Source organism: Panulirus ornatus, chromosome 5 (genome assembly GCF_036320965.1).
Source record: "Panulirus ornatus isolate Po-2019 chromosome 5, ASM3632096v1, whole genome shotgun sequence".
In the NCBI taxonomy this organism is placed as follows: Eukaryota; Metazoa; Arthropoda; class Malacostraca; order Decapoda; family Palinuridae; genus Panulirus; species Panulirus ornatus.
In genome coordinates this window covers 28,688,364-28,713,342 of record NC_092228.1, presented here as the reverse complement: position 1 = coordinate 28,713,342, position 24,979 = coordinate 28,688,364, and the positions used below count along the sequence as shown (strand labels likewise).

Sequence of the window (24,979 nt, the reverse complement as noted above, 5' to 3'; positions counted from 1 at the left end):
TTTTCGCAAATCATTTTCCTCCTTCCAAAACATTATCTTAGTCTCCCTAGAGTTTACTGATATTCCCTCATCCCAACTTTCATTTGCCCTTTTTTCAACCACAACGCCACCCATTAACCTTTCTGCCACTCTCTCTTATACATTACCAAATCATTTGCACTCCTTCCTTGTATCGCCCAAATGCCTCTTTTTCTCTTTCATTCGCAAATTTACTTCATCCCAACCCACACTAACCTTTCTAATCTGCCCACCTCCCATCTTTTGCATGCCACATGCATCTCTCGCACATATCAGAGCTGCTTCCCTAAATACCTACCATTCCTTACCTACTCCCCTTGCTTCATTTACTCTCAACTTCTGCTATTCTACACCCAATCTCTCGAGGTATTTCTTCACACAAGTCTCTTTACCAAGCTCACTTACTGTCATCACTCTCTTCCTACCAACACTGTTATCTCTTTTCTGAAAACCTATACAAATCTTCAGCCTCACCTCCACAAGACAGCGATCAGATACCCCACCATCATACCACTCCACAAGCTGTTTACCATTTCCATTCACTTTACAGAATATCCCATGCCCAATAATCATACTCTCAACTGCCACATCACTCACCTTTGCATTTACATCATCCACCAACAATATCTGGTTTCTAACATCAAAACTGTTTACACACTCATGTAGCTGCTCCCAAAACATTTGCCTCTCATATTAGCAAGACATGTATATAGAATATACCCACAGTTGAAACAATAAAAACTAATGAAAAATTGACTGAGTGATGTACATAGTACTGATAGAGAAGAGACAAACTGAGATAAAAATGACTACAATGATTTGCAAGACAATCCGAGTGCTAGCACCTGTATGGTAGTTATAAATGAGGAAAACAAGTGAAAAACGAAACCAAAGGACAAAAGAAATGTAAATACAAAGAAAGAGGTGCGAGAAAGTGGGTTAAATAAAAAACCTAATGTGGTGGAAATTGAAGAGAAAGATGTAGATGTAAAAGAGATATACAAGCACTACCTCTGGGGAAGATATAAATTTCTCAACATATGTAAAAGTAAATTCCACTGCTGTGCGCTGTTTTGCTATGGTAGTTGCAACAACAACAAAAAAAAGTGGCGGAAAAGCTTATTCGGTGTTCACTCACCCAAATGTCTGTAGGCACTATGATAGATTTATTGAATGCAAGTGAGGTAACTGATGCAGATTTTTACACTCCCCTGGAAGAGCAGAGTTAGGTAAGGATTACACTCATGGGAGAGTCTTTACTCAAAGAAAATTACTAGGATCATATGACACAGAATGGAAAAATGTGAATGGAAATGGTAGATACGGGGGAAAAGATTGGGCACAGAAAAGGATGCCAAAAGAAGGCATTAGGGTTGATAAAATCTGATAAGCAGTGGAAAATGAAACAATAAGCTATGGAATCAGCAAAATGACAGGAGCAATAAAAAAAAGTAAAATAACAACTTCAGAAAGTAAAACAATGAATGAGAAAATCAAGATCAGTGCTGGAAACATGAATACAAACCAGGTGCTCAAAGAACTGGCAAGAAACCTAACAAGTCAAGACATGAAAAAATATTGCCAAAAAAAGTGGAATAAATGAAGACCAGACATATACATTCAGATGACAAAAAGATAGTCCACAGGAAATATATGAATATTCAAAGCCTAATAAGTGAGAATGCCATAATTAAGAATAACTAACACTCAAGAGAATACATATGTGGGGCCTGCATGTGGAAAGGGAGCTGTGGTTTTGGTGCATTATACATGACAGCCACAAATGTGGCCTTTGTTGTCTTTTCCTAGTGCTACCTCGCATGCATGCGGGGGGAGGAGTGGCGACGGGAATGAATAAAGGCAGCAAGTATAAATTATGTACATGTGTATATATGTATATGTCTGTGTTTTTATCGAGGATGTAAGGCATGTGTACGTGTAGGAAGAGAGGAAAGTGATTGGTTCTCAGTGAATGTAGGTTTGTGGCAGGGGTGTGTGATGTCTCCATGGTTGTTTAATTTGTTTATGGATGGGGTTGTTAGGGAGGTGAATGCAAGAGTTTTGGAAAGAGGGGCAAGTATGAAGTCTGTTGGGGATGAGAGAGCTTGGGAAGTGAGTCAGTTGCTGTTCGCTGATGATACAGCGCTGGTGGCTGATTCATGTGAGAAACTGCAGAAGCTGGTGACTTAGTTTGGTAAAGTGTGTGAAAGAAGAAAGTTAAGAGTAAATGTGAATAAGAGCAAGGTTATTAGGTACAGTAGGGTTGAGGGTCAAGTCAATTGGGAGGTGAGTTTGAATGGAGAAAAACTGGAGGAAGTGAAGTGTTTTAGATATCTGGGAGTGGATCTGGCAGCGGATGGAACCATGGAAGCGGAAGTGGATCATAGGGTGGGGGAGGGGGCGAAAATTCTGGGAGCCTTGAAGAATGTGTGGAAGTCGAGAACATTATCTCGGAAAGCAAAAATGGGTATGTTTGAAGGAATAGTGGTTCCAACAATGTTGTATGGTTGTGAGGCGTGGGCTATGGATACAGTTGTGCGCAGGAGGATGGATGTGCTGGAAATGAGATGTTTGAGGACAATGTGTGGTGTGAGGTGGTTCGATCGAGTAAGTAACGTAAGGGTAAGAGAGATGTGTGGAAATAAAAAGAGCGTGGTTGAGAGAGCAGAGGAGGGTGTTTTGAAATGGTTTGGGCACATGGAGAGAATGAGTGAGGAAAGATTGACCAAGAGGATATATGTGTCGGAGGTGGAGGGAACGAGGAGAAGAGGGAGACCAAATTGGAGGTGGAAAGATGGAGTGAAAAAGATTTTGTGTGATCGGGGCCTGAACATGCAGGAGGGTGAAAGGAGGGCAAGGAATAGAGTGAATTGGAGCGATGTGGTATACCAGGGTTGACGTGCTGTCAGTGGATTGAATCAAGGCATGTGAAGCGTCTGGGGTAAACCATGGAAAGCTGTGTAGGTATGTATATTTGCGTGTGTGGACGTATGTATATACATGTGTATGGGGGTGGGTTGGGCCATTTCTTTCGTCTGTTTCCTTGCGCTACCTCGCAAACGCGGGAGACAGCAAAAAAAAAAAAAAAAAAAAAAAAAAAAAAAAAAAAAAGTGTGTATGTATGGGGATAGGGGAGAAAGAATACTTCCCACGTATTCCCTGCGTGTCGTAGAAGGCGACTAAAAGGGGAGGGAGCGGGGGGCTGGAAATCCTCCCCTCTCACTTTTTTTTTTTTTCTTTTTTTAATTTTCCAAAAGAGGGAACAGAGAAGGGGCCCAGGTGAGGATATTCCCTCAAGGGCCCAGTCCTCTGTTCTCAACGCTACCTCGCTAATGTGGGAAATGGTGAATAGTATGAAAGAAAAAAAAGAAAGTATATATATGTATATGTTTAAATGTATAGGTATGTATATGTGCGTGTGTGGATGTTTATGTATGTACATGTGTATGTGGGTGGGGTGGGCCATTCTTTCATCTGTTTCCTTGCACTACCTTGCTAACGCGGGAGACAGCGACAAAGTATAATAATATATATAAATACTGTCAATCTGACTAAAATGTGGATGAATGAGATAAAAGAGCATGAAGCTGACTTTAAAGGTTATGAGACCTTTAGAGCATATGGATTAAAACTAAACAAGGTGGCATGGCAATTCATGTCTACAGAGAGTTTGGAAATCATCGAAAGAAGTTAAGCACAAAAAAAGATGTTAATTACCAGCAGTAAGCATACCATCCTTAAATAATCAATGTTTGAAATACAGACCATCTAAGACCAAGATGAAAAATTCAATGGAATTATAATAAAAACTAAGGCGCTACTGAGTAATACAGGTAAACCTAAACTAAAAAAATTTGGTCGTGACTTTAATCCCAATTTTAAAGAACAGGACATATGTTGGGGATGAGTGAAGTGAGACTGACAAGGACAATATATGTTGGAAGTGGTTGAAGCAAGGAACTATGGACTGGGACTGATAATGATGTGAAAAGATGGAGTGGAAAACGTTTAAAGTTATCAGGGGCTGAACATGCAGGAGGATGAGAGGCGTGCAATGGACAGATTGAACTGGAGTAATGTGGTATATGCAGGGTAATATGATGTGGTCAGGGTAAACTACACAAAAGTCTGTAAGTCTTAGCTGTGGCTAAGGAGCTATGGTCTCAGTGCATTATAAAGGACAGCTAGAGAGTGGATGCCAGCAAGTGGAATTGATCTAAGTCTGTTCCTAATGCTACCTACAAATGCAAGAAGCTATATGAAAAAAAAAAGACATTATGGATGCAAATCTAAATTCAAATCAGCAAAAAATGCTAAGATTATAAAAGAGAACATTAAATTATACAGATGACCAAATGTGAGAGATTCAACAGATGACCATATGTGAGATACTCAACCTAATATAGGTTATACACTAACCAACAAGAAACACCACCACCGACGAAATACTTTTTACAAACACACACCATAACGATGGCAGATAATGAGATTTATAAAACTGCATCACATGCCAAAACATCATACAATTGTCTACTGACATTAAGGTAGAAATGGATAATGAGAAACAAAATACATCAAAGGATGATGAAAGCAACAAAATCATCTTACCTTTCTACTCTAATAAAATAAAGTGCAATGTTGCCAACTACAAAGTAAAGCAGCTTTCTTAATGGCAAAATCAAATACATCAGTTTTCTACTACTACCAGATACAAGAAAATAAAATCATATAAAAGGAAAGACACTGAAACACAGAGAGCAATAAATGAGCAGAAGAAAACTTTTAGGATGCAATAAGCAGACGTAAGGTAGAACAACTAAAAGAACATATTAGAAATGCTAGAGTCACAGAGAGGAGAACAGAAAGCATATGAGAAGTAAGTACTAAGAGGCATGAACCACACATGCAAGTTCTAGAGGCATATGTGAATAAAACACACACACACACACACACACACACACACACACACACAAAAAAAAAGCTTGATTTTTCATACTGAGGGAGATGAGGATGAAAATTACCTGCAATACATACATTTATCAAAAGCTAATCAACCAATTTATCAAGCTTTCAGCACAAAAAAAAGATACAAATGATATGTTTAATCATTATGACAAGCAGGCCCTTACAGACACTAACAAAGATAGAGACATAACAGTAGAAACTAACCAACATCGAGAAATCTCAGCACTAGGATCATGGAATCTCAGATATTGGGATAAGGCATAGAAAAATACAGTATGCAGATAAACACAATATAGCATATATAACACAGATACACAAAGATAGATATCACATATAATAAAAATATGCAAGCAGTGATATAGAAACCCATTACCTGACATCTCATCACTAAAAGTTTTATAAAAGGCAACCAGCACTGATTTGTACCAAGTAAAATGCAAACACAACCATTAATTCACTACCACAACACATGACACCATAACACAAGGGAAGAGAATGGACACTGTTTTCCTAGATTTTGCTATCAAGCATTTGACAGAACAAACTTTGAGATACTATCTAAGAAAAACGTGTCTGAAACATTACAGGCAAATGGGAAAGTAAATCAATCCAAAAACACAAATGCCTTAAAAAAAAAAAAAAAAAGAGCTAACTTACATGAATGTAACACAGGGCTAAAGTTTACATGCAAAGCCCCCCCCTGGTGAGGGGTGGGTGGGAGGAGTGAAGAGGTAGAGGCAGAGGATGAGCCTCTGATGCAATTTTTTTTTTTTTCATACTATTCGCCATTTCCCACGTTAGTGAGGTAGCGTTAAGAACAGAGGACTGAGCCTTTGAAGAAAATCCTCACTTGGCCCCCTTCTCTGTTCCTTCTTTCAGAAAATTAAAAATGAGAGAGAAGGATTTCTAGCTCCCAACTCCCTCCCATTTTAGTCGCCTTCTACGACATGCAGGGAATACGTGGGAAGTATTCTTTCCTCCCTATCCCCAGGGATAGAATTTAATACTTATCACTATTTACGAAAGTACGTGTAAAGGATATGGAAAAAAAAATAACTGATCTAACATAACTTATATGGCCATGAGAAAAATAATGCATAACTACTCCAAAAAGGCAGTGGGAAGTAGGGGATGGATAAGCCTCATGACCCACATTCATTAAAATTCACTGATCACAACTTTTACCTTTTTTTTTTTTTTTCCGAGTTTGCGAGGTAGCGCAAGGAAACAGACGAAAGAAATGGCCCAACCCACCCCCATACACATGTATATACATACGCAAATATACATACCTACATAGCTTTCCATGGTTTACCCCAGACGCTTCACATGCCCTGATTCAATCCACTGACAGCACATCAACCCCGGTATACCACATCGATCCAATTCACTCTATTCCTTGCCCTCCTTTCACCCTCCTCCATGTTCAGGCCCCGATCACACAAAATCTTTTTCACTCCATCTTTCCACCTCCAATTTGGTCTCCCACTTCTCCTCGTTCCCTCCACCTCCGACACATATATCCTCTTGGTCAATCTTTCCTCACTCATTCTCTCCATGTGCCCAAACCATTTCATAACACCCCCTTCTGCTCTCTCAACCACGCTCTTTTTATTTCCACACATCTCTCTTACCCTTACGTTACTTACTCGATCAAACCACCTCACACCACACATTGTCCTCAAACATCTCATTTCCAGCACATCCATCCTCCTGCGCACAACTCTATCCATAGTCCACGCCTCGCAACCAAACAACATTGTTGGAACCACTATTCCTTCAAACATACCCATTTTTGCTTTCCAAGATAATGTTCTCGACTTCCACACATTCTTCAAGGCTCCCAAGATTTTCGCCCCCTCCCCCACACTATGATCCACTTCCGCTTCCATGGTTCCATCCGCTGCCAGATCCACTCCCAGATATCTAAAACACTTCACTTCCTCCAGTTTTTCTCCATTCAAACTTACCTCCCAATTGACTTGACCCTCAACCCAACTGTACCTAATTACCTTGCTCTTATTCACATTTACTCTTAACTTTCTTCTTTCACACACTTTACCAAACTCAGTCACCAGCTTCTGCAGTTTCTCACATGAATCAGCCACCAGCGCTGTATCAACAGCAAACAACAACTGACTCACTTCCCAAGCTCTCTCATCCGCAACAGACTTCATACTTGCCCCTCTTTCCAAAACTCTTGCATTCACCTCCCTAACAACCCCATCCATAAACAAATTAAACAACCATGGAGACATCACACACCCCTGCCGCAAACCTACATTCACTGAGAACCAATCACTTTCCTCTCTTCCTACATGTACACATGCCTTACATCCTCGATAAAAACTTTTCACTGCTTCTAACAACTTGCCTCCCACACCATATATTCTTAATACCTTCCACAGAGCATCTCTATCAACTCTATCATATGCCTTCTCCAGATCCATAAATGCTACATACAAATCCATTTGCTTTTCTCAGTATTTCTCACATACATTCTTCAAAGCAAACACCTGATCCACACATCCTCTACCACTTCTGAAACCACACTGCTCTTCCCCAATCTGATGCTCTGTACATGCCTTCACCCTCTCAATCAATACCCTCCCATATAATTTACCAGGAATACTCAACAAACTTATACCTCTGTAATTTGAGCACTCACTCTTATCCCCTTTGCCTTTGTACAATGGCACTATGCACGCATTCTGCCAATCCTCAGGCACCTCACCATGAGTCATACAAACATTAAATAACCTTACCAACCAGTCAATAATACAGTCACCGCCTTTTTTAATAAATTCCACTGCAATACCATCCAAACCTGCTGCCTTGCCAGCTTTCATCTTCTGCAAAGCTTTTACTACCTCTTCTCTGTTTACCAAATCATTTTCCCTAACCCTCTCACTTTGCACACCACCTCCACCAAAACACCCTAAATCTGCCACTCTATCATCAAACACATTCAACAAACCTTCAAAATACTCACTCCATCTTCTCACATCACCACTACTTGTTATCACCTCCCCATTTGCGCCCTTCACTGAAGTTCCCATTTGCTCCCTTGTCTTACGCACTTTATTTACCTCCTTCCAGAACATCTTTTTACTCTCCCTAAAATTTAATGATACTCTCTCACCCCAACTCTCATTTGCCCTCTTTTTCACCTCTTGCACCTTTCTCTTGACCTCCTGTCTCTTTCTTTTATACATCTCCCACTCAATTGCATTTTTTCCCTGCAAAAATCGTCCAAATGCCTCTCCCTTCTCTTTCACTAATACTCTTACTTCTTCATCCCACCACTCACTACCCTTTCTAATCAACCCACCTCCCACTCTTCTCATGCCACAAGCATCTTTTGCGCAATCCATCACCGATTCCCTAAATATATCCCATTCCTCCCCCACTCCCCTTACTTCCATTGTTCTCACCTTTTTCCATTCTGTACTCAGTCTCTCCTGGTACTTCCTCACACAAGTCTCCTTCCCAAGCTCACTTACTCTCACCACCCTCTTCACCCCAACATTCACTCTTCTTTTCTGAAAACCCATACAAATCTTCACCTTAGCCTCCACAAGATAATGATCAGACATCCCTCCAGTTGCACCTCTCAGCACATTAACATCCAAAAGTCTCTCTTTCGCGCGCCTGTCAATTAACATGTATTCCAATAATGCTCTCTGGCCATCTCTCCTACTTACATACATATACTTTTACCTTTTTTTTTTTTTTTTTTTGCCGCTGTCTCCCACGTTTGCGAGGTAGCGCAAGGAAACAGACGAAAGAAATGGCCCAACCCACCCCCATACACATGTATATACATACGCCCACACACGCAAATATACATACCTACACAGCTTTCCATGGTTTACCCCAGACGCTTCACATGCCCTGATTCAATCCACTGACAGCACATCAACCCCGGTATACCACATCGCTCCAATTCACTCTATTCCTTGCCCTCCTTTCACCCTCCTGCATGTTCAGGCCCCGATCACACAAAATCTTTTTCACTCCATCTTTCCACCTCCAATTTGGTCTCCCTCTTCTCCTCGTTCCCTCCACCTCCGACACATATATCCTCTTGGTCAATCTTTCCTCACTCATTCTCTCCATGTGCCCAAACCATTTCAAAACACCCTCTTCTGCTCTCTCAACCACGCTCTTTTTATTTCCACACATCTCTCTTACCCTTACGTTACTTACTCGATCAAACCACCTCACACCACACATTGTCCTCAAACATCTCATTTCCAGCACATCCATCCTCCTGCGCACAACTCTATCCATAGCCCACACCTCACAACCATACAACATTGTTGGAACCACTATTCCTTCAAACATACCCATTTTTGCTTTCCGAGATGTTCTCGACTTCCACACATTCTTCAAGGCTCCCAGAATTTTCGCCCCCTCCCCCACCCTATGATCCACTTCCGCTTCCATGGTTCCATCCGCTGCCAGATCCACTCCCAGATATCTAAAACACTTCACTTCCTCCAGTTTTTCTCCATTCAAACTCACCTCCCAATTGACTTGACCCTCAACCCTACTGTACCTAATAACCTTGCTCTTATTCACATTTACTCTTAACTTTCTTCTTTCACACACTTTACCAAACTCAGTCACCAGCTTCTGCAGTTTCTCACATGAATCAGCCACCAGCGCTGTATCATCAGCGAACAACAACTGACTCACTTCCCAAGCTCTCTCATCCGCAACAGACTTCATACTTGCCCCTCTTTCCAAAACTTTTGCATTCACCTCCCTAACAACCCCATCCATAAACAAATTAAACAACCATGGAGACATCACACACCCCTGCCACAAACCTACATTCACTGAGAACCAATCACTTTCCTCTCTTCCTACACGTACACATGCCTTACATCCTCGATAAAAACTTTTCACTGCTTCTAACAACTTGCCTCCCACACCATATATTCTTAATACCTTCCACAGAGCATCTCTATCAACTCTATCATATGCCTTCTCCAGATCCATAAATGCTACATACAAATCCATTTGCTTTTCTAAGTATTTCTCACGTACATTCTTCAAAGCAAACACCTGATCCACACATCCTCTACCACTTCTGAAACCACACTGCTCTTCCCCAATCTGATGCTCTGTACATGCCTTCACCCTCTCAATCAATACCCTCCCATATAATTTACCAGGAATACTCAACAAACTTATACCTCTGTAATTTGAGCACTCACTCTTATCCCCTTTGCCTTTGTACAATGGCACTATGCACGCATTCCGCCAATCCTCAGGCACCTCACCGTGAGTCATACATACATTAAATAACCTTACCAACCAGTCAACAATACAGTCACCCCCTTTTTTAATAAATTCCACTGCAATACCATCCAAACCTGCTGCCTTGCCGGCTTTCATCTTCCGCAAAGCTTTTACTACCTCTTCTCTGTTTACCAAATCATTTTCCCTAACCCTCTCACTTTGCACACCACCTCCACCAAAACACCCTATATCTGCCACTCTATCATCAAACACATTCAACAAACCTTCAAAATACTCACTCCATCTCCTTCTCACATCACCACTACTTGTTATCACCTCCCCATTTGCGCCCTTCACTGAAGTTCCCATTTGCTCCCTTGTCTTATGCACTTTATTTACCTCCTTCCAGAACATCTTTTTATTCTCCCTAAAATTTAATGATACTCTCTCACCCCAACTCTCATTTGCCCTTTTTTTCACCTCTTGCACCTTTCTCTTGACCTCCTGTCTCTTTCTTTTATACGTCTCTCCCACTCAATTGCATTTTTTCCCTGCAAAAATCGTCCAAATGCCTCTCTCTTCTCTTTCACTAATACTCTTACTTCTTCATCCCACCACTCACTACCCTTTCTAATAAACCCACCTCCCACTCTACTTTTACCTATTTGCACATATTCACATATATTTTCACACAATAAAAATGAACTACAATTATATACATGTTAAGCATTCCTAATCCGAAATGCCCCCAAATCTAAAACTTTTCGAGTGACGACATGACGTTACAAGCGAAAAATTCCAAACCTGTTTAGCACCAGTTTGTTACAAACCACTGTCACCACCAGACCTACATGCATTACTCTGTGTTTTTTGCTCATTCTCTGCTGTGAATAAGTGTAAGAAAATGATTGCTTATCATATTCATTTATTCATTTTGCTTTGTCGCTGTCTCCCGCGTTAGCAAGGTAGCGCAAGGAAACAGACGAAAGAATGGCCCAACCCACTCACGTACATATGTATATACATACACCTCCACACACGCAAATATACATACCTATACATCTCAACGTATACATATATATATATACACACACAGACATATACATATATACACATGTACATAATTCATACTGTCTGCCTTTATTCATTCCCATCGCCACCCCACCACACATGCAATAACAGCCCCCTCCCCCTCATGTGCGCAAGGCAGCGCTAGGAAAAGACAAGAGAGGCCCCATTCGTTCACACTCAGTCTCTAGCTGTCATGTAATAATGCACCAAAACCACAGCTCCCTTTCCACATCCAGGCCCCACACAACTTTCCATGGTTTACCCCAGACGCTTCACATGCCCTGGTTCAATCCATTGACAGCACGTTGACCCCGGTATACCACATCATTCCAATTCACTCTATTCCTTGCCCGCCTTTCACCCTCCTGCATGTTCAGGTCCCGATCACTCAAAATCTTTTTCACTCCATCTTTCCACCTCCAATTTGGTCTCCCACTTCTCGTTCCCTCCACCTCCAACACATATATCCTCTTGGTCAATCTTTCTTCACTCATTCTCTCCATGTGACCAAACCATTTCAAAACACCCTCTTCTGCTCTCTCAACCACACTATTTTTATTACCACACATCTCTCTTACCCTATTACTACTTACTCAATCAAACCACCTCACACCACATGTCCTCAAACATCTCATTTCCAGCACATCCACCCTCCTCTGTACAACTCTATCTATAGCCCATGCCTCGGAACCATACAGCATTGTTGGAACCACTATTCCTTCAAACATATGCTTATCAGTAACATATAAATTCAGAATCAGGTATGAAGGTGACACCAAACAAAGACTGCCCACATGGGTAGCTGACATTATGACACTTTAGCTTTCTGATCGTTAAGTGTTACACAAACTTTGTTTCAAGCACAAAATTATTAAAAACATTGCAAACATTACCTTCACACTATGTTTACAAGTCGTATAGGAAACATAAATGGATTTTGCGTTTAGAGTAGGGTCCCATCCCCAAGATATCTCATTATCTATCATCATCATGACAAAAGTGGAAAATAGGATGGTATGGAAAAAACCGGGTTAGAGCTGAGACATACCTCAACGTTTGAACTGTTCAATGGTCTTCCTCAGGAGATACTGCTTCCACCATTTGGCTGGACTGTGTTCCCCAGCAAGTGGTGGTCACTTGGTTGGATGCCTTGGCCTATTGTTCTCCGACTGGATTGCTGAATGCTGGAATCAGTATCTCCTGAGGAAGACCGTTGAATGGTTGAAACGTTGAGATAAGTCTCAGCTCTAACATGTTTGTTTCCAAACCATCCTGTTTTCCCATATTATGTGTATGCAAATATTCCAAAATCTGAAACACTTCTGGTCCCAGGCATTTTGGATAAGGGATACTCAACCTCTGTTACACTTATCTACACATCTTATCATATATCTAAATGTATATTTACCCTTTAGAATTATTTTCAGAGTGATAGTCTCTGTAATAAGCACCTATACTGACTAAAAGACACTTAGCAACGATACAAATATTGAAATATATGCAGGTTATTCAAAATAAACCTTTGTAAACTAGTGCTCATGCGATGACTCTTGGTGCCTGATACGCAAATCATCTTATGACGACTCCCACTGTTAAGGATAGAGAGTTAGTGCTGATAGCCATGATTCATGCATGGGTCTGCCTGGGTCCAAACCCTGTTCAGCTGGCCCACAACACAGCTGTTGATGCCCCCTTTGAGATTGGTCAATAAATGGGTATCTCGCTTAATCTGGAGCACACAGGCATACACATTTGTAAGGTATACAAAATAGCCATGATTAGGGCATTCAGTTGCCTGAACCACCTCAATTATATTAGAAAAAAAAAGGAGGAAAGAGGATCATGCTACTGGGTGTACCGAAACAAATGGTATTAGATTCAAAATCCTTTATAATCATGAGTTCTGCCAAGATAGGGACATAGAGGTGAGCAGAGTCACTTTCTTGCATATGACACAAGAAGATAATGAGAACAGATGACCAAGAAAAATCATAAAACCTAGATATTTTCTAGAAATGGGCAGAAGAGAACCTATTATAATTCAACTATACAATACGAATTGGCATTTTCCTATAAGGGCCTCACTGGGGAAAAAAAGAAAGCAAAGAAAATGTCAGAGACAAGACTAAGTGGAAAACTCGAATTCATGAAGCACATTGATAACACGGTGTTTTCAAGCAAAATAATAAGTGATACAGAGAACTTCATCAATAAAAAATAGAAAGCTAATGGTGAAAAAAGTTCAATATGTACGCAAGAGGCACATAATAATACTGCTAATAATACTGCTGTGTTGTATGGCCATCATTTAAACAGATGGATATAACAGAAACACTTCACAAGCAAAACAAATGGTCTAGAGCATGTAAGCTACTGCAAGAAATTGAAAAAACATGAACTCTAATCTAGAAAGAAGATAGAGATGCAGGATAACATGAGCATGGCAGCAAACTGAAGGTATAAAGAGCTACATTTCAAATCTGAAAGCATCCTAGCGAGGAAGTTACAGAATTATTAAGTCAGGAATAAATCCTGGGTACTTACCAAAATGATATCAGATGAAAATATACGAGTGTCCTGCAAAAAATAAAAAAGCCTGAAAGTTTATTTAATGCAATACCAGAAGTAAAGAAACATGCATGAACTGACTACAGAAACACTGAAGAGAAAACTAGGCTCAATCCCTAATGAACCACAGATACATAATTACGCAAGAGTAGTTGTTGTGGATAGAAACAGTATATTTCAACAAGCAAGACATGCAGTGAGTGCTTTGCACTAGCCCTGCCATTATGGCAAAATCTCATCATGGGTAAGTATACGAGATTTACCTCTATGTAATTAAACTCATTTTCTATCCCCCTCCTCACTCCAATACCAAGCAGTAAATTCTGTAAATTCAATAGCACCATAATTTAATTTCTACCCATATCTCTCTAAATTTCACTCACTTCCTATTAATCAGATTCAAATCAACTCAATCTAAACCTGCAAAAATGAAAACACCCTCCACTTAAATCTAGAAACCACAAAGTAAACATCAAGTATGTGTTCCAAAACCTCAGGGTGTTGTATAAATGCCACAATTATTTTTCTTACAAGCTAAAGAATTCTATAACTACAATAACCTCATTCATTCTAGTATGGAGTACTACATGCCCAGATTGGGTGGCTCCTCTTTTGCCTATCTCTTAGCCACAGCAGAGTGAAAAGCTCTCCACTATGATGACGTTTCCCTTTCTCTTCTAAAAACCTTCTTACAACCAATGCTCTTGAGATCTGTCTACATACGTCCTGAACCTTACGACCCAGACCCATGGCAATCATCCAGATGCCACTTCTCACAGCTTTTGTGCAAAAATCAGCCACACCAGGATCGACCATCATGACCACTTTCTCTCCACCTCAAACAGTGATATGAAACTTTGTTCAAACCATTGTCTTTCCTATGACCTACTACTTTTAAGAGTAAGATCTACAAGCACCTAAGAAGTTCAAATTCATCCTTCATGCACTATTTATTCTTATACCAGTTACCTTCCCTTTCTTAAGACATGACAACAATTAAGCCGCTCCCCTCCAAATCATACATATTCGCAATTTCCCACATTAGCGATGTAGCATAAAGAACAGGGAACTAAGACTTAGAGGGAATATCCTCGCTTGGCCCCCTTCTGTACTTCTTTTGGAAAATTCAAAATGGGAATGGAGGATTTCCAGCCCCGCGGCTCCCTCCACTTTTAGTTGTCTTCTACGACACGCAGGGAATACGTGGGAAGTTTTCTTTCTCCCCTATCCCCAAGGACAATAATAATAATAATTATTATTACTTAATCGCTGTTTCCTGCATCAGCGAGGTAATGCAAGGAAACAGACGAAGAATGGCTCAACCACCCACACACACACACACATATATATACATATATACATATATATATATAGTGCGTAAGACAAGGGAGCAAATGGGAACTTCAGTGAAGGGCGCAAATGGGGAGGTGATAACAAGTAGTGGTGATGTGAGAAGGAGATGGAGTGAGTATTTTGAAGGTTTGTTGAATGTGTTTGATGATAGAGTGGCAGATATAGGGTGTTTTGGTCGAGGTGGTGTGCAAAGTGAGAGGGTTAGGGAAAATGATTTGGTAAACAGAGAAGAGATAGTAAAAGCTTTGCGGAAGATGAAAGCCGGCAAGGCAGCAGGTTTGAATGGTAATGCAGTGGAATTTATTAAAAAAGGGGGTGACTGTATTGTTGACTGGTTGGTAAGGTTATTTAATGTATGTATGACTCATAGTGAGGTGCCTGAGGATTGGCGGAATGCGTGCATAGTGCCATTGTACAAAGGCAAAGGGGATAAGAGTGAGTGCTCAAATTACAGAGGTATAAGTTTGTTGAGTATTCCTGGTAAATTATATGGGAGGGTATTGATTGAGAGGGTGAGGGCATGTACAGAGCATCAGATTGGGGAATATATATATATTATTTATTTATTTATTTATTTTGCTTTGTCGCCGTCTCCCGCGTTTGTGAGATAGCGCAAGGTAACAAATGAAAGAAATGGCCCAACCCACCCCCATACACATGTATATACACACACGACCACACACCCAAATATACATACCTATACATCTCAATGTACACATATATATACACACACAGACACATACATATATACCAATGCACACAATTCACACTGTCTGCCTTTATTCATTCCCATCGCCACCTCGCCACACATGGAATACCATCCCCCTCCCCCCTCATGTGTGCGGGGTAGTGCTAGGAAAAGACAACAAAGGCCTCATTCGTTCACACTCCGTCTCTAGCTGTCATGTAATAATGCACCAAAACCACAGCTCCCTTTCCACATCCAGGCCCCACACAACTTTCCATGGTTTACCCTAGACGCTTCACATGCCCTGGTTCAATCCATTGACAGCACGTTGACCACGGTATACCACATCGATCCAATTCACTCTATTCCTCGCACGCCTTTCACCCTCCTGCATGTTCAGGCCCTGATCACTCAAAATCTTTTTCACTCCATCTTTCCACCTCCAATTTGGTCTCCCACTTCTCCTCGTTCCCTCCACCTCTGACACATATATCCTCTTGGTCAATCTTTCCTCACTCATTCTCTCCATGTGCCCAAACCATTTCAAAACACCCTCTTCTGCTCTCTCAACCACACTCTTTGTATTACCACACATCTCTCTTACCCTTACATTACTTACTCGATCAAACCACCTCACACCACATATTGTCCTCAAACATCTCATTTCCAGCACATCCACCCTCCTCCGCACAACTCTATCCATAGCCCACGCCTCGAAATGATCAACATTGTTGGAAACACTATTCCTTCAAACATACCCATTTTTGCTTTCCGAGATAATGTTCTCGACTTCCACAAATTCTTCAAGGCTCCCAGATCTTTCACCCTCTCACCCACCCTATGATTCACTTCCACTTCCATGGTTCCATCTGCTGCCAAATCCACTCCCACATATCTAAAACACTTCACTTCCTCCAGTTTTTCTCCATTCAAACTTACCTCCCAATTCACTTGACCCTCAACCTTACTGTACCTAATAACCTTGCTCTTATTCACATTTACTCCCAACATTCTTCTTTCACACACTTTACCAAACTCAGTCACCAGCTTCTGCAATTTCTCACATGAATCAGCCACCAGCGCTGTATCATCAGCAAACAACAACTGACTCACTTCCCAAGCTCTCTCATCCACAACAGACTGCATACTTGCCCCTCTTTCCAAAACTCTTGCATTCACCTCCATAACAACCCCATCCTTAAACAAATTAAACAACCATGGAGACATCATACACCCCTGCTGCAAACCTACATCCACTTAGAACCAATCACTTTCCTCTCTTCCTACACGTACACATGCCTTACATCCTCGATAAAAACTTTTCACTGCTTCTAACAACTTGCCTCCCACACCATACATTCTTAATACCTTCCACACAGCATCTCTATCAACTCTATCATATGCCTTCTCCAGATCCATAAATGCTACATACAAATCCATTTGCTTTTCTAAGTATTTCTCACATACATTCTTCAAAGCAGACACCTGATCCACACATCCTCTACCGCTTCTGAAACCACACTGCTCTTCCCCAATCTGATGCTCTGTACATGCCTTCACCCTCTCAATCAATACCCTCCCATATAATTTACCAGGAATACTCAACAAACTTATACCTCTGTAATTTGAGCACTCACTCTTATCCCCTTTGCCTTTGTACAATGGCACTATGCACGCATTCCGCCAATCCTCAGGCACCTCACCATGAATCATACATACATTAAATAACCTTACCAACCAGTCAACAATACAGTCACCCCCTTTTTTAATAAATTACACTGCAGTTCCATCCAAACCCGCTGCCTTGCCGGCTTTCATCTTCCGCAAAGCTTTTACTACCTCTTCTCTGTTTACCAAATCATTCTCCCTAACCCTCTCACTTTGCACACCACCTCGACCAAAACACCATATATCTGCCATTCTATCATCAAACACATTCAACAAACCTTCAAAATACTCACCCCATATCTTTCTCACATCACCACTCTTACCACCTCCTCATTATCTCCCTTCACTGAAGTTCCCATTAGTTCCCTTGTCTTACGTGCTTTATTTACCTCCTCCCAAAACAAGTTTATTCTCCCTAAAATTTAATGATACTCTCTCACCCCAACTCTCATTTGCCCTCTTTTTCACCTCTTGCACCTTTCTATTGACCTCCTGTCTCTTTTTTTTTATACATCTCCCACTCATTTGCATTATTTCCCTGCAAAAATCGTCCAAATGCCTCTCTCTTCTCTTTCACTAATAATCTTACTTCTTCATCCCACCACTCACTACCCTTTCTAATCTGCCCACCTCACACGCTCCTCATGCCACAAGCATCTTTTGCGCAAGCCATCACTGCTTCCCAAAATGCATCCCATTCCTCCCCCGCTCCCCTTACCTCCTTTGTTCTCACCTTTTTCCATTCTGTACTCAGTCTCTCCTGGTACTTCCTCACACAAGTCTCCTTCCCAAACTCATTTACTCACCACTCTCTTCATCCCAACATTCTCCCTTCTTTTCTGAATCTTCACCTTCGCCTCCACAAGATAATGATCAGACATCCCTCCAGTTGCACCTCTCAGCACATTAACATCCAAAAGTCTCTCTTCTGCGCGCCTATCAATTAACACGTAATCCAATAACGCTCTCTGGCCATCTCTCCTACTTACATACATATATCTCTCTTTTTAAACCAGGTATTCCCAATCACCAGTCCTTTTTCAGCACATAAATCTACAAGTTCTTCACCATTTCCATTTACAACACTGAACACCCCATGTATACCAATTATTCTCTCAACTGCCACATTACTCACCTTTCCATTCATATCACCAATCATTATAAACCGGTCTTGTGCTTCAAAACCACTAACACACTCATTCAGCTGCTCCCAAAACACTTGCCTCTCATGATCTTTCTTCTCATGCCCAGGTGCATGTGCACCAATAATCACCCATCTCTCTCCATCAACTTTCAATTTTACCCATATCAATCTAGAGTTTACTTTCTTACACTCTATCACATCCTCCCACCACTTCTGTTTCAGGAGCAGTGCTACTCCTTCCCTTGCTCTTGTCCTCTCACTAACCCCTGACTTTACTCCCAAGACATTCCCAAACCACTCTTCCCCTTTACCCTTGAGCTTCGTTTAACTCAGAGCCAAAACATCCAGGTTCCTTTCCTCAAACATGCTACTTTTTTTTTTTTTTTTTTTTTGCTTTGTCGCTGTCTCCCGCGTTTGCGAGGTAGCGCAAGGAAACAGACGAAAGAAATGGCCCAACCCACCCCATACACATGTATATACATACGTCCACACACGCAAATATACATACCTACACAGCTTTCCATGGTTTACCCCAGACGCTTCACAGGCCCTGATTCAATCCACTGACAGCACGTCAACCCCGGTATACCACATCAATCCAATTCACTCTATTCCTTGCACTCCTTTCACCCTCCTGCATGTTCTGGCCCCGATCACACAAAATCTTTTTCACTCCATCTTTCCACCTCCAATTTGGTCTCCCACTCCTCCTCGTTCCCTCCACCTCCGACACATATATCTTCTTGGTCAATCTTTCCTCACTTATTCTCTCCATGTGCCCAAACCACTTCAAAACACCCTCTTCTGCTCTCTCAACCACGCTCTTTTTATTTCCACACATCTCTCTTACCCTTACATTACTTACTCGATCAAACCACCTCACACCACACATTGTCCTCAAACATCTCATTTCCAGCACATCCATCCTCCTGCGCACAACTCTATCCATAGCCCACGCCTCGCAACCATACAACATTGTTGGAACCACTATTCCTTCAAACATACCCATTTTTGCTTTCCGAGATAATGTTCTCGACTTCCACACATTCTTCAAGGCTCCCAGGATTTTCGCCCCCTCCCCCACCCTATGATCCACTTCTGCTTCCATGGTTCCATCCGCTGCCAGATCCACTCCTAGATATCTAAAACACTTTACTTCCTCCAGTTTTGCTCCATTCAAACTTACCTCCCAATTGACTTGACCCACAACCCTACTGTAACTAATAACCTTGCTCTTATTCACATACTACTTATCTCTTTTCTCATCTTGTTTACATCCACACACATTTAGACACCCCAATCTGAGCCTTCGAGGAGGATGAGCACTCCCCGGGTGACTCCTTCTTTGTTTCCCCTTTTAGAAAGTTAAAATACAAGGAGGGGAGGGTTCCTAGCAGCACGTACACCCCAGTACACCACATTGTTCCAATTCACTCCATTCCTTGCACGCCTTTCACCCTCCTGCATGTTCAGGCCCCAATCACTCAAAATCGTTTTCACTCCATCTTTCCACCTCCAATTTGGTCTCCCATTTCACCTCGTTCCCTCCACCTCTAACACCTAAGTCCTCTTTGTAAATCTTTCCTCACTCATTCTCTCCATGTGACCAAACCACTTCAAAACAACCTCTTCTGCTCTCTCAACCACCTCACTCATTCTCTCCATGTGACCAAACCACTTCAAAACAACCTCTTCTGCTCTCTCAACCACACTCTTTTTATTACCACACATCTCTCTTACCCTTTCATTATTTACTCGATCAAACCACCTCACACCACATATTGTCCTCAAACATCTCATTTCCAGCACATCCACCCTCCTCCGCACAACTCTATCTATAGCCCACACCTCGCAACCATACAACATTGCTGGAACCACTATTCCTTCAAACATACCCATTTTTGCTTTCCAAGATAACGTTCACGACTTCCACACATTTTTCAACACTCCCAAAACTTTTGCCCCCTCCCCCACCCTATGATTCACTTCCGCTTCCATGGTTCCATCCGCTGCCAAATCCACTCCCAAATATCTAAAACACTTCACTTCCTCCAGTTTTTCTCCATTCAAACATATCTCCCAACTGACTTGTCCCTCAACCCTACTGTACCTAATAAACTTGCTCTTATTCACATTTACTCTCAGCTTTCTTCTTTCACACACTTTACCAAACTCAGTCACCAGCTTCAGCAGTTTCTCATCCGAATCAGCCACAAGCGCTGTATCATCAGCGAACAACAACTGACTCACTTCCCAAGCTCTCTCATCCACAACAGACTGCATACTTGCCCCTCTTTCCAAAACTCATGCATTCACCTCCCTAACAACCCCATCCATAAACAAATTAAGCAACCGTGGAGACATCATGCAACCCTGCCACAAACAAACATTCACTGAGAACCAATCACTTTCCTCTCTTCCTACTCGTACACATGCCTTACATCCTCGATAAAAACTTTTCACTGCTTCTAACAACTTGCCTCCCACACCAGATATATACATATATACAGATATATACATATATTATCCCTAGGGATAAGGGAGAAAGAATACTTCCCATGTATTCCCTGCATGTCGTAGAAGGTCACGAAAAGGGAAGGGAGCGGGGCCTGGAAATCCTTTAATTTTCCAAAAGAAGGAACAGAGAATGGGGCCAGGTGAGGATAGTGCCTCAAAGGCCTAGTCCTCTGTTCTTAACGCTACCTCGCTAACGCGGGAAATGGTGAATGGTATGAAATGAAATGAAATACACATATACACATGTTCATATTCATACTTGCTGTCTTCAACCATTCCCGTCAACATCCTGCCACACAGGAAACAGCATCACCCCTCCTCCTTTTTCCAGCAAGATAGCACCAGGAAAAGACAAAAAGGCCACATTCATTCACACTCAGTCTCTAGCTGTCATGTGTAATGCACAGAAACCATAGCTCCCTTTCCAAATCCATAATAATATCAATAATGATAATATAATAATAATAATAATAATAATAATAATAATAATAATAATAATAATAATGATAATTACTATTATTATCTATTTTGCTTTGTCGCTGTCTCCCACATTAGTGAGGTAGCGCAAGGAAACAGACGAAAGAACGGCCCAACCCACCCACATACACATGTATATACATACACGTCCACACACGCAAATATACATACCTATACATCTCAACGTATACATATATATACACACACAGACATATACATATATACACATGTACATAATTCATACTGTCTGTCTTTATTCATTCCCATCACCACCCTGCCACACATGAAATAACAACCCCCTCCCCCCTCATGTGTGCGAGGTAGCGCTAGGAAGACAACAAAGGCCCTATTTGTTCACACTCAGTCTCTAGCTGTCACGTAATAATGCACTGAAACAACAGCTCCCTTTCCACATCCAGGCCCCACACAACTTTCCATGGTTTACCCCAGACGCTTCACATGCCCTGGTTCAATCCAATGACAGCACGTCGATCCCGGTATACCACATCGTTCCAATTCACTCTATTCCTTGCACACCTTTCACCGTCCTGCATGTTCAGGCCCCGATCACTCAAAATCTTTTAACCTCCAATTTGGTCTCCCACTTCTCCTCATTCCCTCCACCTCTGACACATATATCCTCTTGGTCAATCTTTCCTCACTCATTCTCTCCATGTGACCAAACCATTTCAAAAACAGCCTCTCCTGCTCTCTCAACCACACTCTTTTTATTACCACACATCTCTCTTACCCTTACATTACTTACTCGATCAAACCACCTCACACCACATACTGTCCTCAAACATCTCATTTCCAGCACATCCACCCTCCTGCACACAACTCTATCCATAGCCCATGCCTCGCAACCATACAACATTGCTGGAACCACTATTCCTTCAAACATACCCATTTTTGCTTTCCGAGATAATGTTCTCGACTTCCACACAGTCTTTAACGCTCCCAGAATTTTCCCCTCCTCCCCCACCCTATGATTCACTTCCAATTCCATGGTTCCATCCGCTGCCAGATCCACTCCCAGATATCTAGAACACTTCACCTCCTCCAGTTTTTCTCCATTCAAACGTACCTCCCAATTGACTTGACCCTCAACCCTACTGTACCTAATAACCTTGCTCTTATTCATATTTACTCTTAACTTTCTTCTTTCACACACTTTACCAAACTCAGTCACCAGCTTCTGCAGTTTCTCACATGAATCAGCCACCAGCGCTGTATCATCAATGAACAACAACTGACTCACTTCCCACGCTCTCTCATCCACAACAGACTGCGTACTTGCCCATCTTTCCAAAACTCTTGCATTCACCTCCCTAACATCCCCATCCATAAACAAATTAAACAACCATGGAGACATCACACACCCCTGCCGCAAACCTATATTCACTGAGAACCAAGCACTTTCCTCTCTTCCTACACATACACATGCCTTACATCCTTGATGAAAACTTTCTACTGCTTCTAACAACTTGCCTCCCACACCATATATTCTCAATACCTGAATGTGGAAAGGGAGCTGTGGTTTCAGGCATTATTGCATGACAGCTGGAGACTGAGTGTGAGCAAATGGGGCCTTTGTTGTCTTTTCCTGGCGCAGCCTCGTGCACATGGGAGGGGGGGGGGATGTTATTCCATGTGTGGTGGGGTGGCGATGGGGGTGAGTAGGGGCAGACAGCGTGAATTGTGTGTATGTGTGTATATGTGTGTGTCTGTGTGTGTATATATGTGTGTACGTTGGGATGTGTGGGTGTGTATGTTTGCGTGTGTGGACGTGTGTGTGTGCATGTGTGTGGGGGTGGGTTGGGCCATTTCTTTCGTCTGTTTCCTTGCACTACCTCGCAGGCACGGGAGACAGCGACAAAGCAAAATAAATAAATAAATAAAATAATAATAATAATAATAATAATAATAATAATAATATTAGGGAGCGGGGGGCTGGAAATCCTCCCCTCTTGTTTTTTTGTTTTTTTTCCAAAAGAAGAAACAGAGAAGGGGGCCAGGTGAGGATATTCCCTCAAAGGCCCAGTCCTGATCCTCTGTTCTTAACGCTACCTCGCTAATGCGGGAAATGGCGATTAGTATAAAAAAAAAAGTAATAATAATAATAATGTTAGTAATAATAATAATAATAATAATAACATAAAAGGGGACCAAGAAATGAAAAAGGGACTCAAAGACAAAGAGGATATAATTATGAAAACTACCCAGAGTTCACTATTCTTAAGAACATAAAAAAGGAAACTAACTTTCAAAGCAAAGCCACTATCATACAGGGTTCTCTGAAAACTATAAAGGAGTTAAAGCATGAGTGCCTTGGGCTATAAAATGTTGAAGGCATTTACATTTTTTCTAACGGATTCTAGCTGTTATGCATAATGTACTGAAACAAAAGCCCAACCATCCACAGACAAGCACTACAGACTTTATTCCAAGGCTTATTTTGACTGTTCAATATGCCCTGATTCAACCCAATTACAGCACTTCCTCCTGTGCAACGTAATGATCCAATTCATTTCATTCCATGCACAGCTCACTCTCCTAAACATCCGGCATTGATACCCCAAAGTCTCCTTAATTCCATCCTCTCATCATCTCCCATTTTTTCCCTTCACTTCTAACATGTAGATCCTCTTGGTTAAGTCTCTCTTTACCCACCCTCTCCACCTGTCTGAACCATTTCAGTACATCCTGGTCAGTTCTCTCAATCAGTGTCAAGTCCTTACTTCCACTAATTTCTCTTACATTGTCATTCCTTCCCTGATACATCTGCCTCATGCACTGTCCTTAGGCATTCCATTCCCAACACATCCACTCTCTTCCTTTCTTCTGCATTCCAGGCCCAAGACTCACATCCATACAACACTGTTGGGATAACTATACCATCAAACATGCCAATCTTTGCCCTGACACATTCTTTAATGTACCCAAAAAAGACTCCTCTCCCACCCAATAACGCACTTCAGTCCCTGTGGTCCTATCACTATCACATCTACACTGAGGTATCTAATGCACCCTATTTCCTTCAGGTTCTCCCGAATCAAACACACGCACTCCATCCTATTTCATCCCTGTTACACTTCACTATTACTTTCGTTTACATTTACTCCAAACTTCACACAATCTACTCAAGGATAATGTAGACAAGCCCTTCATTACAAGATCCTTTCATCTACCTCCTACACCACACAATTATTTTTTTTTTTTTTTTTTTTTTTGCTTTGTCGCTGTCTCCCGCGTTTGCG

The 24,979-nt window shown here is 41.6% G+C and overlaps 1 protein-coding gene across 14 annotated transcripts in view; it reads right to left on the bottom strand.

The window, feature by feature from the left end:
• Positions 1-24,979, bottom strand: part of LOC139748644 (uncharacterized) — a 321,771-nt gene that overhangs the window by 37,756 nt on the left and 259,036 nt on the right. For 8 of the 14 annotated variants that reach the window (XM_071661876.1, XM_071661882.1, XM_071661877.1 and 5 more), the window contains one exon: positions 12,353-12,504. The exons of 4 other annotated variants lie outside the window; for them this stretch is intronic. In XM_071661876.1, the coding sequence (XP_071517977.1) occupies positions 12,383-12,504 (122 nt within the window). In that variant the 3' untranslated portion in view covers positions 12,353-12,382. Of the gene's footprint in view, positions 1-12,352; positions 12,505-13,848; positions 13,882-24,979 lie in introns of those variants that run through there. 2 more of the 14 variants (XM_071661885.1, XM_071661888.1) reach the window with 1 other exon arrangement.